This window comes from Schistocerca americana, chromosome 11 (assembly GCF_021461395.2).
Source record: "Schistocerca americana isolate TAMUIC-IGC-003095 chromosome 11, iqSchAmer2.1, whole genome shotgun sequence".
Classification (NCBI taxonomy): domain Eukaryota; kingdom Metazoa; phylum Arthropoda; class Insecta; order Orthoptera; family Acrididae; genus Schistocerca; species Schistocerca americana.
Window position 1 is genome coordinate 170,031,313 of NC_060129.1, and position 17,585 is coordinate 170,048,897.

Consider the following 17,585-nt stretch of genomic DNA (forward strand, 5'->3'; position numbering starts at 1 on the left):
AAGTATCAGCAGGGATAAAATTGAAACAATAAAGTTGATGGGTGCCAGAAGCGAAGTACTTTATAATACAGCCATTAAAACATTAATGCAGAAAATTAACAGCATTAACAAAGAAAAGCTAAAACAAAACTCTCGGAAAATATTATGTTATTTACATCGTGTATCATAAACATTAATAGTAATAATAAATTGCAAACTAATGTCTCCACCGTTTTTCATCAGATAGGCGAGAGTCGAAGTTTAAATCGAAAGCTTTATTTAGTTCCTAAAAGTAGTGTGGACAACTCCAGCTGCGGCCAAAACACAAATGAAATGAGTACTGAACTAGTGGCAGTTTCGCATGATAGTAAACTGCCAACACCGAAACATCAAAAAGTTTCAGAGACGCTATAAAAATGGAATTTTCCACATTGGCATCTAATAATTAGGACTCCGGATGTTTGAGGTGATAAACTAGTTTTATATCCGGTTAATATCAATTGATGTTATAATATAATGACGATAAGTTATTATTATTTTTAATTAGGTGGGACATATGTGTGAATGTCTTTCTCCATATGAATTAAATTTCTCCGATATAAGTTTCTCTAGCTACTATTTTGTATAATAATCATTACGTGATTGTGTACACTGAAAATATTTTACGGACTTTTCATTTTCAGACGCTTCTTTGTTGGCAATGGAATGGTGGTGTACTGTGGAGTGTTAACATGTTTGGCGCGTTAATTTAAGTGTTTGAATTGGATTTGGTTATTAAAACAAATAATACCGTACCTCTCTTTAATAACAGTAATAGAACAAGTTTTTCGTTATCATAATAAAGTAATCGGTGTGCTGCAAGAACATATATTGTTACGTAACGTGCAGTTGTTCGACATCCGTCTATCGTTTCAGAAGTGCGCTGAAGATATATAAGTGTTGGAATTTTATTCAAATTTATAAGAAGCCCCAGGTAAGAATGAGGAACTATGAAATTTCGCATATCCATAACTGTTTGAAGCTGTTGGAAGACAGTAATAATTTCAAATTGCTGCATATTTTTTATGTTGAGAGAATAAGTAGTGATGTTGCCAAATTAATTTTGGTAACTACTTTGTTCTACACACGAGATCTTCGAGTGCAGGGGGTTATTTGTTTAATGATGCAAATATTCTTTCCTTTTGTTTTAAGCTGTACGGACAGGAAAGTTATCCCAGCGCTCGATAATTGTGTTTACGTGTATATAATATTATACAACAATTAATGAAAATTTCGGGAACTCTTCTTGTTGAGTATTTGACAAGTTTTTCGGTGCATGTTGCAGTGTTGTTCTTCTTAGTTAAAACGACGTGAGATGGGACGAAAAGTCTCTTTAATTTTGCCGTTATTTGAATCTTACTCGTAGCACTCCTCCCAAATGACACCAAGGAGATATTTGTTGCTAAGGAGTCATAAATAGGTGTTTGCTCCAAAACTACCCGTACTGCCAAGAAGTGTATGTGCATTTTAAGTTTATTTTATAATATATATGCATGTTATTTGTTTGCTTGCTGGGTTCCTGCTCCATGGTTCCTTTGTACCATAAATCATAATGATGTGGAACGATTAATTTTACAAGCGGACCATAACTTAATTTTTAAAGATGGCTATATGCTGAAAATTTGTGGAGCTGTTTTTGTCTTTTTTTAATATATTGAGATTGAGTTATTAACTCCTAGCCACCACCCTTTACAAGTTATGTTGGCAGAGATAGTTTTACACAGTAGCAGGAGTTATCAAGGAGAAACGGTTTGTTATCGAGAATTAAAATATATTGGTGCCATGGCCATTGCCCATTTTTAAATTGTATTGGGCTAAAGAATTTCATGGTTCTCTCATCTGTGTAACTTATCAGTAGGAATTAGTCCAGAAAGAAGAAAGTTGGGGACTCTGTCTAGTGGCAGCCTGCATTTATTTATATTTCCACCTGACTGTTATTTTCCAACTAACGTAAACCCCAGGCCATATGACAGACCTGTCTGTCATCAGAGCCAATGTTTTGAGGCAGAGCACTATCATACTCAAGCCATTATGCATTTTTTTTGTGCAATGTTTGTAAATGATATTACAATATAGGCTAGTTGCAGTTTTAAGGTGTCCAGATGTGTCTAAAAAAATGTGCTGACTGTCTTAGAATTCCTGGTATGAGGATACATGGATCTGCTCAGGATTGGACAGCACTTCTGCTACTACTGTAGGCCCTAAGTGGAATATGTTGGCTGTGAAGCCTTTGATCCCTGTAGTGGCTGCCTGAGTGAGAGTTGTGCTCAGCAGAGTTGGGACAAGAGATCTCAGGCACTTTGATCTCGGGTGGGTTGCTGGAGTAGAACACACTTATATTCTCTTTCGGAGTAATCCTTTGTGTTACTCATAGACCACAGATACTGTAGAGAGGTGTCTGTCTCAGAGCTGTGGAAAGAAGTCAAAGGTGCATGTATTATCTAAATTAAATCCAAATTTTGTTAAGACATTATATTAGAAATGACTGTAGTTTTGCAATGCCAATTCTCGAATGATCAAAAATATTGTATTCGGTATTTTCTGTGACAAATATCTTCAGTGGAGTATAAGGAGTTGCCCAACAGAAACTTCTTTAAATCAGTTTAAACTCAATCACCTTATCGACCCGACATTTAATGTGCTTTGGTAGGTTTTTTAATACTTGAAAACCTCTGTGGGTGTGTGTGTGTGTGTGTGTGTGTGTGTGTGTGTGTGTGTGGACGCGCACGCTATTTGTATGCAGTGTCAAGGGTTTGCATTAAATTTGTTTACATCTGTCACTGCCATAGGTGACACCGCATACCATTTGTTGCTCACATGACAGCTGGTAGGTGCTTCCATTTCTTTGCCAGCTGTGACATTCTACTCTCTGCCTCTGTTGTAAATGTGAAAACATGTAGAATGTAGTGACAAATCAAAGATTTTTGTACTGGAGGCGCATCAAATTACTTAAAAAAAAGATAATAATAATTATCATATTTAAGCAGACATTTCTGAATTTTCAGACATGAACATTTTAACAAGAACATATATAACACTTATGGTCATTTTGCAGCTTGCAATACAATAAATACAATATATTAACAGTTTATTATACAATACGTAATCTTTATTGTTTCTTTTATTTTCAAATTGCCAAAGTGTCCTGCATTAATTCTTCGATTGAATAACATTATTTTTCCATTAGTGTATTAAATAACAATGTTTTTAGTGGGTCCAACTCCATATTTAACAGATTTGTGTTATTTAGTTTATTGTAAATTTTTAAGCCCATGTACAGTGGTCTTTGAGTGTAAAGTTTTAAATTATGAGAGGGAAGGGTGATACTGTGTCTGTGACAAGTACTGTAATTGTGGTTAAAATGAAAATTGTCAAGTGAGTTTTGATTTTTATGTATGAAAATAAAAGTTTCGTATATGTACAGAGAAGGAATGTTGAATATTTTTAATTTTTTAAATAATGGGTGATACAATGTTCTTTTTTGAACTAAACCCATGTTTCTTATAATTCTCTTTTGAAGTGTAATTAATCTTGGGCTGTTCGCAGAGTTCCTCAGAAAATTATTCCGTATCGAATTATATCCGTACTCTTAAAGTTGCTGTGGTAGACTATGTTCCTGGTATCCATAAGGGTGGAACCAGATAAAATGTTCATCGCATTAGGTAGGCTGTTTAGTTTGTTTGCTAAGAAGTCTGCATGTGCTATCCAGTTTAAATTTTTGTCAAGATTTGGACCTAGAAATTTTACATAACTTGCTTCAGTCATTTCCTGATTGCCGTGCACTATTTTCATGGGAGATGCTGATGATGTTTTAGCACTGAACTGCACTGATTGTGTTTTTGTGACTTAAGTTTTAATCCATTTTACTGAAACCATCGGTCTAGGTTTCCCATTATTTTATCCCCAGTATCGTGAATTTGTTCAAAATTGTTATTTTCAATTAAAACTGAGATATCATCTGTGAATAAACCGGAGTGAACATCAACGCTTAAAGGTAAATCATTTATGTACAGCAGAAAAAGATAAGGCCCAAAAATTAAGGCCTTTGAGACCACTGTACAAATCTTTTTCCAGTCCGAGACCGAGTGAGGTGGCGCAGTAGTTAGCACACTGGACTTGCATTCGGGAGGACGACTGTTCAATCCCGTCTCCAGCCATCCTGATTTAGGTTTTCCGTGATTTCCCTAAATCGTTTCAGGCAAATGCTGGGATGGTTCCTTTCAAAGGGCACGGCCGATTTCCTTCCCCATCCTTCCCTAACCCGAGCTGGCGCTCCGTCTCTAATGACCTCGTTGTCGACGGGACGTTAAACAACACTAACCTAACCTAACCCAGTCCGAGAATGATATTTTCCTGTTTGAATTTAGCATAAGTCCCTGTTTTTTTTTCTGACCAATAAGATTTGAACCACTGTAATGCCCTGTCCACGGTCCCATCTCTCTCTAACTTGTGTAGAAGTAGCAAGTAACTGACAGAGTCAAAACCTTTGGTCAAATCACAAAAAATACCTGTGACCTTTTTACCCTTGTCTAAAGCAGAGCTTGTCTTTTCAGTGAATTCCCTGATAGTGTTTATTGTATTTTTTCCTTTTAGAAATCCAAATTGATTTTTAAGTATAACGTCATTTTATATAAGAAAGTTTTCAAGATGTTTTGCAATAATCCTTTCTATCACCTTAGCAGAAACTGGCATCAGGGAAATAGTGCAGCAGTTTCCCATGTCATCTGTTGAACCTTTCTTGAACAATGGTCTTATTTCAGCATATTTTAACACATCTGGGAAATATCCTACCTCAAATGTCTGATTAATAATTTCAGCCAATGGATAAGAAATGATATTATAAACAGCCTTGACTACAGTGGTTGGAATTTCATCCCACCCAGCTGATTTCTTGTTTTTTAAAGGCACTGCAGCATCTTCTACATCTTTTGGGATAATTCTTTTGAATGTTTTAACAGATTTGAGAACATCTGAAATAGCCCTTGATTTATTTTCATGTTTACTAATAAACAGGTTGTTATCCAATTTTCTTGCTGCCTGTACAACTTTTTTGAATGTATTCTTATATCTCTTTAGTCAGAATTTTTGTCATGTTTTAACTCATTGTGAAGTTGTCTTTTCCTGGCACTAGAAACTTTTATTCCTTGTGTAATCCAGTTTATTTTGTTGGCCACTCTTTGTTGCCAGGCTTGAGGGAGAAAGTTTAGTTGAAAAATCTAGGAAACCATTTAGGAATGTTTTGAAATTTTTTTCACTTGACACACTATTATCTAGAAGCCTGTTTATAGTTTTTTAGGAAATATATTTACATTCTCTTTCCTTTCAAAACATGTTTTCACACGGTTTGGTTTTCCTATTTTTGGAAACTGATAATATGTGTTTCAGAGTGGCTATTTCTTCTAGTACTTTAAGTGAAATTTAAATTAAAAGCACGTTTCTGAATTAAGTGACAAAGATTTACAATGTCATTATTATTATTTAATACATTTATATTAAAGTTGGCTGCAATTACATTTTTTTTTCTTTCTGGTTTTCGGAAGTCTTTCTAATAGACATTGAAATTTAGATAAAAAGAATTTTGTTACAGCATTTCGAGGAATTCTGTAAAGAGATACAGTATTTAAATCAATTCGTTCCACAGCACAACTTTCAAAATTACCTTCCTCATTCAAACAATTGAACTCACTGTCTTTAAAATTTATTGAGTCATTTAGAAGCATGCAGCAGCCCCCATGAGACCTTTTACCTCCACAAAAACTACTGACAAGTGTAAAATGTTCAATTTTGTTTAGAATTTCTGTACTGCCTTTGTCAGCCAATGTTTGTTTAAACATACAATTTTTAAATTTGAACATTCTGAAAGTAAAACTTGGAAGTTCATCAGTTTTAGAATAACTTGGATTACAACAAATCTAAGGCTATACCATTTATATTTGAATGCATTAGAAAATGTTTATCACTGTTTTGAATGCTTTTAAGTAAATCATATTTTCCAATATATCTACATTTTTTATTTGCAGTTGATTCTTTTGTTTTTAACATCCGTTCCACACACTGTCAGTTTCCCTGATAATTGGTGATTTTGCAAATGTCGAAAAACATTTTACACAGTCACTGAGAATAGCCTATTTAGATGTACACAATCTACACCCAGACATTTGTTACTTACAAATTTCTTTGGGTTTATAAATACCACGCCAAGCTTATCACACTGGTCCCATCTACGTAAGAGACAGAGTGTCAATAATAATGGGACAGGAATAATGTGTGATCCACACATTGAGAAGTTAGCGGTACAAATTCAAAATGAAGTCACACTTTCTGTCTGTGATGTTTTGTAGTTAATGAAAGTTGGACAGTGAAAGAAGTAAATGGAATAGTGAACATATTCTATTGTGCTTTCACTGAACTAAATATGGTTTTCGAAACTAAGCTTCTGGTGCATCCGAAATGAAAAGTTTGCATTGGTTGGTCACATTCTGCAGATCTTGTCGAGAAAGAGAATCTTCAGGGCAGAAACATGTCGAGGCATACCGGTAAATTTTACCAAAATGGAGGTGAGTCAAAGAAACTTAATGTGTATACTTTGCTAACAATAAACTATCCCTATACTAAACACTGTTCATATTAATTCCACCTGACTTTAATCCAAGGCACTGGAAAGAAAGCTGCTATTTTGGAAGAAGCTGCTACTTCCTAATTTTTAATATGTAGCTTTGGCTTTCGGCAACTTACTATTCATTTTATTACAAAGCATTTTTCAAAGAAAATATTTTTACATCCATAAATACTGAGTGTTATTTATAGTACATTATTACTTGTCATACAGCTTTATCACAAACACTAATATTTACTATATGGCTAACATATCACTGAACCTAGATCTTCAGATAGTTGAAAGAGTAGTTAATGAGGTATGTTTTTAATTTTCTTTTGAATTGGCAGGGATTTGCAATTTCTTGCTTTATGTTGGATTGGAATTTGTTGTATATCTTCCATCAGAGTACACAACCAGGCAAAGTCTAGATGAAAATTGTTGTCGTGTCTTTATTGTGACTGTGTAAGAAACATTTCAGCTAAATCTGATTTTTATTGTCAGCAACAACAACCATTTGGGAGTAAACATGTTGGGAATTGAGTGTCAAGCCTTGTGTAAGATGTACAGTTATCTAATTTATTCAGTAGTTATACTACTTGCTGTTGTACAAACATTTTGCTTAATTACTGTAGGTGCACTCCCCCAGTGTATATAGTAAGTCCACAAGACAACAGGTAGTGACAGTGGGAAAATGAGAAAACCCTCTTGTCTTCAGAACAACACAGTGAGAGATGAGAGATGCTTCTAATGATGAAACGCTTTGAACTGAGCTGCTTAATTAGTTTATCTGTGTTCTTTTTTCTTTTCTGTAATATTTAGCCTGCCTAGTATTGGGTCCACTTTTTCAGGGTTTGGCAAATTTTACTTTGACAAATTTTATTTCCATGTGCTTTATCTTGTAGACAAGAAAAAAATCATTCTTATTTAGATGTATCAAACATATTTTGCCTGTTCATGCTGGGCGTCCTCGATGGTATTCATTTTTATGTCCTTGTCACATATCCATACATTCTTTTGCATGTACTAGGTGCACATAGTAGAGATTTCTTCCATTTTTAGGTTGCATTTAAACACTGCACTGCCCATAATATATACTTTGGCACACTGAAAGTGCTCTTACTTATTTAGTACACACAAATAAAACATTCAGTTGCAAAAGAGTGATTTTTCATATGTATACAGGGTATTACAAAAAGGTACGGCCAGACTTTCAGGAAACATTCCTCACACACAAATAAAGAAAAGATGTTATGTGGACTTGTGTCCGGAAATGCTTAATTTCCATGTTAGAGCTCATTTTAGTTTCTTCTCCCACCTACGCTCAATGGAGCACGTTATCATGATTTCATACGGGATACTCTACCTGTGCTGCTAGAACATGTGCCTTTACAAGTACGACACAAATTGTGGTTCGTGCACGATGGAGCTCCTGCACATTTCAGTCAAAGTGTTCGTACGCTTCTCAACAACAGATTCGGTGACCGACGGATTGGTAGAGGCGGACCAATTCCGTGGCCTCCACGCTCTCCTGACCTCAACCCTCTTGACTTTCATTTATGGGGGCATTTGAAAGCTCTTGTCTACGCAACCTCGGTACCAAATGTAGAGACTCTTCGTGCTCGTATTGTGGACGGCTGTGATACAATACGCCATTCTTGAGGGCTGCATCAGCACATCAGGGTTTCCGTGCGACGGAGGGTGGATGCACGTATCCTCGCTAACGGAGGACATTTTGAACATTTCCTGTAACAAAGTGTTTGAAGTCACGCTGGTACGTTCTCTTGCTGTGTGTTTCCATTCCATGATTAATGAGATTTAAAGAGAAGTAATAAAATGAGCTGTAACATGGAAAGTAAGCATTTCCGGACACATGTCCACATAACATATTTTCTTTCTTTGTGTGTGAGGAATGTTTCCTGAAAGTTTGGCCGTACCTTTTTGTAACAGCGTGTATAATGAAGCATAACTGAAGTAGCAACTGAGAAAAAATGGCTGCAGATATTAAGAATATTTTATCTCTGTAGGGGTAAGGGAGACAACTCACTGAAGAACAACGGCCTTGAGTCATTGACAGACAAACCAAAAATGAAGGTAAACATGCTAGCTTTTGGAATAAATCCTTTTGTTCAGCTGTATTGCACCACCACTCCCCCTCCTCCCGTTCTGTCCCCACCCCCCACCCCTCCCTCCCCCAGTTGCAAGGCTTTGTGAGAGCCACAGTATGCACCAACAGCCTAATTTTTCTTGCTTAGCTCTGCCAGCTCTTCACTTTTGAGGCCTCGTATTGATTTATCTGTGGAAAGCTGTTTATGATAGCCATAGTGAGAGGCAGTTAAATAAGTCAGTATTCATCATAGGCCAGTTCTAGAATTGTTAATCTCTGCATTGCACATTCATATCTTAAAACTGGTGGGATAAGATTGTTGTTTTATTTCAAGGTGAGACCAGGATCATTGAAGTTCTTTTAGTCATGGTTTTCATTTTTTGTAGTTCTTAATTTACTTTTTACAATATTCTAAGTAAGTATCAGTATATTTTTACTGCATATACTGATAGTGCTAAATGAGGCAACTCGCTCGGTTATTGAACTTTTTATTTGTGGGGGAGAGGTGCACGCATACACAAGTGCAGGAGACTTGTATGTCCTACCTGGCACTGATTCAGTTTCTAGAATTGTAATTAAAATTACTGGCCTTTGTCTCTAATGTGTCCCTTTCCTTACAGGCACTAATATGGATGACAAACTGCTTCCGAGAGAAGTGCCAGAGCCGACAAGGTTTCCAAGTGTAAGTAAGTCATAATATTTTTTTAATTATTAATTTTTTATATCTCTTTATGGAGATATTAGTTTGGATCATTATTGTCCCATACTTACCAGTGGAGTAGCGTTTAAAACTGTTACACACAGACTGTGGTTTCGAATGTCAACACTGAGTGTTCCGAGTTCAGCGTGCTGCTGAAAACTCAGAAACAATGTAACTTGTGCGTATGGCATGTGTTCCTCGATGTGGTATATGCGATTGCAGTGCGCTCCAGTGGCTGTTGTTGGCTGCGTCTCGCTCGCACGTCATATTGATTATTAAAGGGATGAGCATAGATTTGCTATGTTAGCTCTGTTAAAATGGACAGTTACTCCCTTGTCCATAGGCTAGTCATGTTTTGTCTGTAGTATACATAAATAAAAACTTTAATATCCATGAAAATGTTGTAAGGCAAAAAGGAATGTACCATGTTCAGTCAGTAATAACAGTGGCGTACAAAAGTTCCATTACAAGTAGTGTGATGCAAATTTACAATAATTCACCATGTAAGATAAAAATGATTTTGTTATTCTTACTATTTAGTAAAATCCTAAGGCCATTCGTACTTGATCACTGTTTCTTCAGCAAGAATCACTACAATATGTGGAATACACTTAAAACAAGAATGTTTAAGTAGTGCATGCTGTTTTGTAGCTAAAACCAATCAAGCAAACAAACTGACTTCCCAGAAAGTGCATGACATGGGATATTGGAGAACATACTTTTATTAATTTAACAAGAAAGTATCAGAACCTGCTAAGAAACGCCACTGTCAGTAAAAAAAAAAAAAAATTGTCTCCAAGGAGGCGCAGACCAGTGACACATTGACATACACCTGAGAATTCTGTGACGCTACCCATTGTGCTATACGAGCACTTCTGAAAGTGTTAAACATAGGTGTGTTATTAACTGACAATTGTAACAAATTGTACCAAGAACATTGTGGATTCTCAGTGTGCCATTGCCTTGGCATACTTTAATAATATTCAAGCTACAATAATTTTTTAACCACCAATGTGATGTTTCCAGTCATTTTATCATAACTAATCATACAGTTAACAACAGGTGTTTGGGACAGGACAATATTGCGGGGTAGCAACATCAAGGTGTGGATAATCATGTGACATTGTTGTAGAGTCTGACTGTTAAGTTACAGAGGCGACCAGAGCGATGGATGCCAACACTGGGTGGAGTAGGTGGGAGACAAAAGGGAGGGTATCCAATTTCAGGGCTCAGTCCGAGAGTGTGTGGTATGTTCAGTGGAGGCATATCAGATCCTAGGTGATGAGGGTGCTTCTGACAGGAGGGCATTAGTTTGTGAATAATGCCTGTAGGGGTAGTTGTGGGACAGCTTGCCAGTCTGTCGGGAGGGGGGGGGGGGGGCATTTGATGTGGATATGGTGATAACTTTTAAAGTGTAGGTGTTGCTACTTGTCATTTGGTTTTGGGGGACAAGGTTTGAATGAGGGCTTCAGTGCAACGGGGGTTTGACGACCTTAGATTCTCACACATCAAGGTATTTGCCATTGTTTGTAACGTTTGTTCATAAATGTATCGATCTACTTCATCGCAGAGTGTGTGTTCCAGCTACCTCTTGTTTAGCTGAGGTAAGAATTCCACAATAATCACTTCCTGCTGACTATGAGTGTGATTTTTGTTGCTGGGCACGAGTGCTTGGCATGGTGCAACAGTTAGTCCGAGCTTAGCAGTGGGATTGAGATGATGCTCTTGTCAGCATGGGTCGCACGTGCTTGCTAACTGTGTTCACGTGAGACATGCCCTTTCGTAAGAAAGAATTCACTGTAATTATTCACACTGCATTATTTATGTGATAGTGAGTGGGAATAAGTTGAGTTGAGTTCAGACAATGTGCTTACTGACATTGCTCGGGTGTATTTGCTGATTTTCTTTTGTTATTCGTACCGCATTTTGTTTGCTTTGAGAATTGTAAAATGATCAGTGTTGTACGGTGACATGCACAATAGCACTAAAGCCAAGTATCTTAAAAAAGTTTGAAATTATTAATAATTGTGGTAATAAACCATGCTATTGATGATTTGCAATCACTGTTCTTAATCGAACTCATCTTAATTGACTAACTCAAACCGTCAGAAATTGAAATAAACATTTTGTAACTTCTTCGAGTGGAGAGAGGCAGCATTATCGTAATGTCGCACACCCTCGTCGAGGAAGGTGGCTTTGAATCTGAAAAAGGACAGGGTTACTTATGTTGGGAAATGAATTTTCGTTTAAATAATTTTTCATTCTCACAGAACTTAGAATTATGTAAAAGATAGTCTACTCCATCCAAAAACAAACAAATATTCTTAAATTGTGCAATGTGGACAACATGGTCTTGTATAGTATGTATTTACAGAATGAGCAATACAAACCTCAGAACTTTATCTGTAAACCTCACCGTGAAATTCAGCACCACTCTTGCAGCCCCCACTACTGGAGTTTGTTGAGCATATGTGTAATCTAAAAATGCACTTCTTTGCATCTTCTCTGTTTACTATCAATTTTAGGTGTAAGGATCACAGACAGATGAGCAGTATTCGGGTATTGGTGGAAGGAAGGTTTTGTAAGGCACTTCACTTCTGGGTGGCCCATACATCCTGAGGATTCATCCAGTGAATCTCATTCTGACATCTGCCTTACCTGCAGTTAGTTTTGTGTGGTCATTTCACTTGAAATTCCTCCATCCGCATTCTCTTATGTATTTAATGGGTGTAATTGCTCGGTAATCATGCAGTCATACAATAATGGATCTATCTGTCTGTTTAGATACAGTACATTACTTTATTTTTTGTTGAGGGTCAAACAGATGTACATCATCATCATGTTTTCAGCTAATAGACCTAGTTGCCTGTTATGACATCCTTGCATCTCGTGTAACAGACGTGGCAGGGAAACAGGCAGTTTTGAAACCTCTGCTAGTGATACAAATTTATTCACAAAGATATAAAATAAATACAGCATGGATTCACAATGCTTGCAATTTAAAATGCCTATCACTTGAAAATGATATCACTCATGTGGCCACCATTTTCCTTCACAAACATTTCAAGTTGAAGAAGAACCAGTTACTTAATTTACCGTACAGACTAATGAACCTGGCAAAAGAAGATTGGGCATCAAGTTAATGAGAAGTCTGTCCAAAAACTTACAAGCAGAGGTGTGTGACAGCAGAGTCTCTGGTGTATTAAAGATAACCTAATAGATTAAATCTGTAAATAATGTTCTGTGTAGTCACTAATTGAGGATTTTTCGGTAGAGAGGATGGAGCACATGGTTGTAGATATAGATTTGCCCACAGATATAGATGTAACTTGAGGTATGGCCCATCAAAATGTTTAAGGATCCTTACTATCCATATTGTGTATAAATGACCTTGCAGACAAAATTAATAACCTCGCACTTGTTGCAGGCAATGTAGTTATCTATCTGAAAAATAGGCGCAGACATATTCAGTCATATCTTGATAAGGTTTCAAATTGGAGCTAAGATTTGCATCTTGCTTTAAATGTTCAGAAATGTAAAACTGTGCAGTTCATAACTTGCAAAAACATAGTATACTGCAACTAAAATACCAGCAAGTCACAATTTCAGTCAGTAAACTTGTTCGAATACCTAGATGTAACAGTTTGTAGGCATATCAAATGGAACTCCACTTAAAATGACGCAGTGATCAGCTTAAAAAGACTGCTGATGGACAAAGCTTCTGGATATTGTGTAACTGGTTGTGGACCCAGAGAACAATAAGGATCCTGAAATATGGGTAACCAGTAGCCCAGCCAATCTCATACTATGTGGAGGGGTCAGCCCGTCGTGAGTACCACCTTCCGGTTTCTTCACCCAGTGCAGTCTCCAAGGTCGCCTCTCAGCATCTGTCGTCCTGCACCGGCCCATCTCATCTGTTCTGATTTGTGTACAGGTTGATTGGAGAAAGCGTCTCATATTTTTACAGGGGGCACTGCTAGTCAAAACAGCAAAAATTTTGCCATCAACATGACTGCAACACACACAGATCACATGAAACCCATGTCACACTTCTGTCACATGACATTCTGAAAGCTTTGGATCAAGGCAGGCAGGTAATGCAGTATCTCTTAATTTCTGAAAAGCATTTGACTCAGTACCACATCTACTTTTATTGTCAAAAGTACGATTATATAGGATATCAAGTGAAATTTGTGACTGGATTGAAGACTTTTGGTACATAGGATGCAGGTTGTTATCTTGGTTGTAGAGTCATCGTCAGATGTAGAAATAACTTTGGGTATGCTCCAGGGTGGTGTGTGGGGACCGTTGCTGTTCATGTCGCATATTTGCAGTTCTCTATAATGGAGTGCTACATGAAAGATACTGAATAAACATCAGTCAGATCTTGATAAGATGTCAAAGTACTGCAAAGGTTGGCAACTTGCTTTAAAGATGATGGCTTTGAAGATGGCATAGTGGAATGCTGAAACTGGTTGTTGTCAAAATAAAAAAAAAAAAAAATTAAATAAAAAAAAAATCATCATCTTAGTTACACAGCTGTTGGAGTATTTCATTGATATTGACAATTGCTTAACCAGCTGATGTCCCCTGTCCATGAGGGACCAATAGAGACTTGCTTTAAATGTTCAAAAATGTAAAGTTATACACTTCGTATAGTGAAAAAAATGTAATATTCTATGACTATTATGTCAGTGAGTCACTATTGGAATCGGCCAACTCGTACAAATACCTGGGTGTGACACTCTGTAGGGATATGAAATGAAATAATCACATAGGATCAGTCGTGGGTGAAACAGGAAGTAGATTTCGGTTTATTGGTAGAATACTGGGGAAGTGCAGTCAGTCTACAAAGGAGACTGCTTAAAAATCACTCGTACAACCAGTTCTGGAATATTGCTGATGTGTGTGAAACCCTTACCAATAGGACTAAATGGGAATGTTGAATATATACGCAGAAGGGCAACACGAATGGTCACAGGTTTGTTTGACATGTGGGATAGAGTCACAGAGCTACTGAAGGAACTGAACTGGCAGACCCTTGAAGATAGACGTAAAATACCCAAGAAAGTCTACTAACGAAGTTTCAAGAACTGGTTTTAAACAATGATCTTAGCAATGTGCTACAACCCCGTATGTATTGCTCACACAGGGCTTACATTAAAATTATAATTATTCCTGTGCTTCATACGTAAGTGGAACAGAAAGAAACCCTGATTACTGTTATTATGGAACATACCCCCTGCCATGCACTTCGCAGTGGTTTGCAGAGTATAGTTGTATATGTAGATTAATCGAGTTACACCCCAGGCTGTCGTACGACAGGCACCTGTACTTCCAACATTCCTTGTGGTTTCCATTTGTTGTCACACACCCTTCAGCTCTCCTCCTCACAGAGTCACAAATTTGTGTAGACACATGCTCAGATTTGGTGTTACACATGTGCACATTGTCGATGGCTGCAGAATACACCAATATCTTTAACACTTTGAAGAAGAGCAACGTAGCTTGTACATCGCATAGATTTTGCTTGAAAAAGACGAGCAACATATCTCCGCTGGCTGTTTCTCAGCTCTGTTAATATATTCCAAATTTTGTGTTGCATCTGTCGGGTGTATAAAGGTACCCTATGATGCCTGTACTATAATGAAAAAACATAGATGGCAGCACCTGTCACTTGTATTGACTGGTGAGGAATCCAGACATTGTGTATCACTTGCTTTGCAGCTTTTACGTTCATCGTGTTGCAACGCGCCGTGTCTCATGATATTACATGTATTGAAAAATGCATCAATTGTAGTCTGCTAAAAGCTTTGTATTTATTTTCAAAATGATCTTATAGTACACTACTGGAAAACGGAAAAGGGCTAGCTAACAGTCCAGTTGTCCAAAAGCTGGTAGCAACATTAGGAATAACAGAAAATCTGTATTTTGCATTGTAATAAAAACAATGCAGTGACCAGCTAATGGGCTGCTACCCTTTTGAGATGAAGTAAATAAAGTGGTGGAATAAAGCTTTTTTCACATTTTCATGATAACAATTGTAACTTCATTTGCCTATTAGTAGACATCATCTTGAATTCATTACTAAATTGAAGTGGCTTTGATACACAAAGGAGGCTTTCCCACAAGGTAGTTCACTTGTAAACAGACTCAATGGAAGATATTTTCCTATACTGAAGCTGGTTACAGAAATGTCACAGAGGCCCCAGAGAAGATGTTACGTTTGTGCAGAATGAATCGAGGCATGATCTGGAAAAGTGACAAGAAAATGTACCAGGTTCTATTGAGAAGTACGTGAGGTAGGACTTTGCTTTCCAAAATCCTTCAAAAGTTTTAATGCTAAGCAGTTTTCAATAAAAACTATATTTTCAAAAAGATTTATTTTTAGTACCACCAGTTTCTAATTCTGTCTGCAATAAGGAAAGAAAAGATGGAAAAAAAATGTTTTGTTTTATTAAAACAACACATTATTTTTATTTCAGTATAAAAAATGATCACTGTGTAGGTCTTATGTTTCTTTGCAGTATCTCAGAGAAAAGATCTTCTTTCAAATGCAATAACCTGACGTAATTTTTTCGCAGTAGAATCTACTAAACAAAATTCTAAAAAGGCTTTGAAAAAGCACAGTACGAGTTTGTTGAATGACGCCAAAGGTGCCCAGTCCTCAAAATGTTAAATGTCCGCACAGCTGGAAATTCAAAGGATTGAAGGCAGTTGAACCTCTACCAATCTGTTGCTTACCAAATGTCGACGATAGGTGCTTTTGCACGTGGCATAGAATGTGCAGCGGTGCCCTGTAGTGCTTAAATCCTGTCCGTCATCTTTTGGTGAGAATGCTGTGGGTAATTTATTATTGCAGTTTGGCGATAAAGGGCAGCTGTTAATATGTCTGGCAAAGTATGATAAATGAATCGTACAACAATGCCGAATGTGTGAGTTTGACGTTAAACAAACTGTACTACTCAGTGTGCATGGGTGTACAGATGTGATACTGCTAGTTACATAAGCCCAGCCACCACGGCAAGGTCATATCATATTGGATGGTAAAAATTGGTTTTTAATTTTCCGGAGGCCAAAAACCTCATAAAAAGCATCACTCAGATCAGTTTTTAACCGTCCTGAGGCTAAAACCGCAATCAAAATCAAATCGCATTATTAATTTCCGTGTGACTTTAACAAAACATGTTCGGTATGCTGTCCACTGTTTTCTGTAACAAGTTGAAATCGAAAAACAGCATGTTCCATAACTGATCGAAGTGTTTCCAGGGTCACGTTCAGAATGTGTTGCGCAATGCGTGCCTTCAATGCAACTAAGTCTTCAATCAGAACATTGAACACAACATCTTTCAGATAGCTCCACAGCCAGAAGTCACACGGATTAAGATCAGGTGATTGGAATGGCCAGCCTGTAGGGAAATGATAGCTGATAATTCTAGCATTTCTGAAATGGCGCTTGAGCAGCAGCTTAACTGGATTTGCAATGTGCAGAGGTGAACCATCTTGCTTAAAATGATCCCATCCACACATCCATGCTGTTGGAGAGCTGGAATGACGTGGTTGTGCGAAAGACACTCGTAGCATTTACCAGTGACGGTACAGGTAACAGGACCGGAAACACATCTCTTCGAAATAATATGGCCCTATGATAAATGATGCCATAAACCCGCACCACACAGTGACCTTTTCAGGATGAAGTGGTACTGGTTGATTTGCCTATGGATTTTCTGTTGCCCATATTCGACAATTCTGTGTATTGACATATCCTGTTAGATGAAAGTGGGCTTTGTCTGCCCACAAAATCTTTCACGGACAATCATTGTCTACCTCCATGCGAGCAAGAAATTCTAAAGCAAAGGTCTGTCTTGCTGACAGGTCAATAGGAAGCAACTTGTGCACATGGGTAATTTTTAATGGATCGCAAAGAAGGATGTTTTGTAGAATTTTACGCGCCATGCTCACAGGTATGTCCAATGTTCAGGCAATTCTCCGTGCACTACACGTTTGCACATCACTACTTGTCTCCTCCTGCATTGCTGTGGCCACTGCTTCCACTGACGTCAGATTAATTCGTTTTCTCCATCTACCAGGTTTCACACCAAAAGAACCTGTCTTTTTGAATTTCCGAATAATTTTCTCCAAACCCATGGTAGTCATCGGACCAA

The 17,585-nt window shown here is 37.4% G+C and overlaps 1 protein-coding gene across 1 annotated transcript in view; it reads left to right on the forward strand.

Annotated features, from left to right (window-relative positions):
* Window positions 1-360: 360 nt before the first annotated feature.
* Window positions 361-17,585, forward strand: part of LOC124553475 — a 38,696-nt gene continuing 21,471 nt past the window's right edge. The window contains exons 1-3 of the mRNA XM_047127332.1: window positions 361-445; window positions 663-952; window positions 9,341-9,402. Of these exons, the coding sequence (XP_046983288.1) occupies window positions 9,349-9,402 (54 nt within the window). The 5' untranslated portion in view covers window positions 361-445; window positions 663-952; window positions 9,341-9,348. The remainder of the gene's footprint in view (window positions 446-662; window positions 953-9,340; window positions 9,403-17,585) is intronic.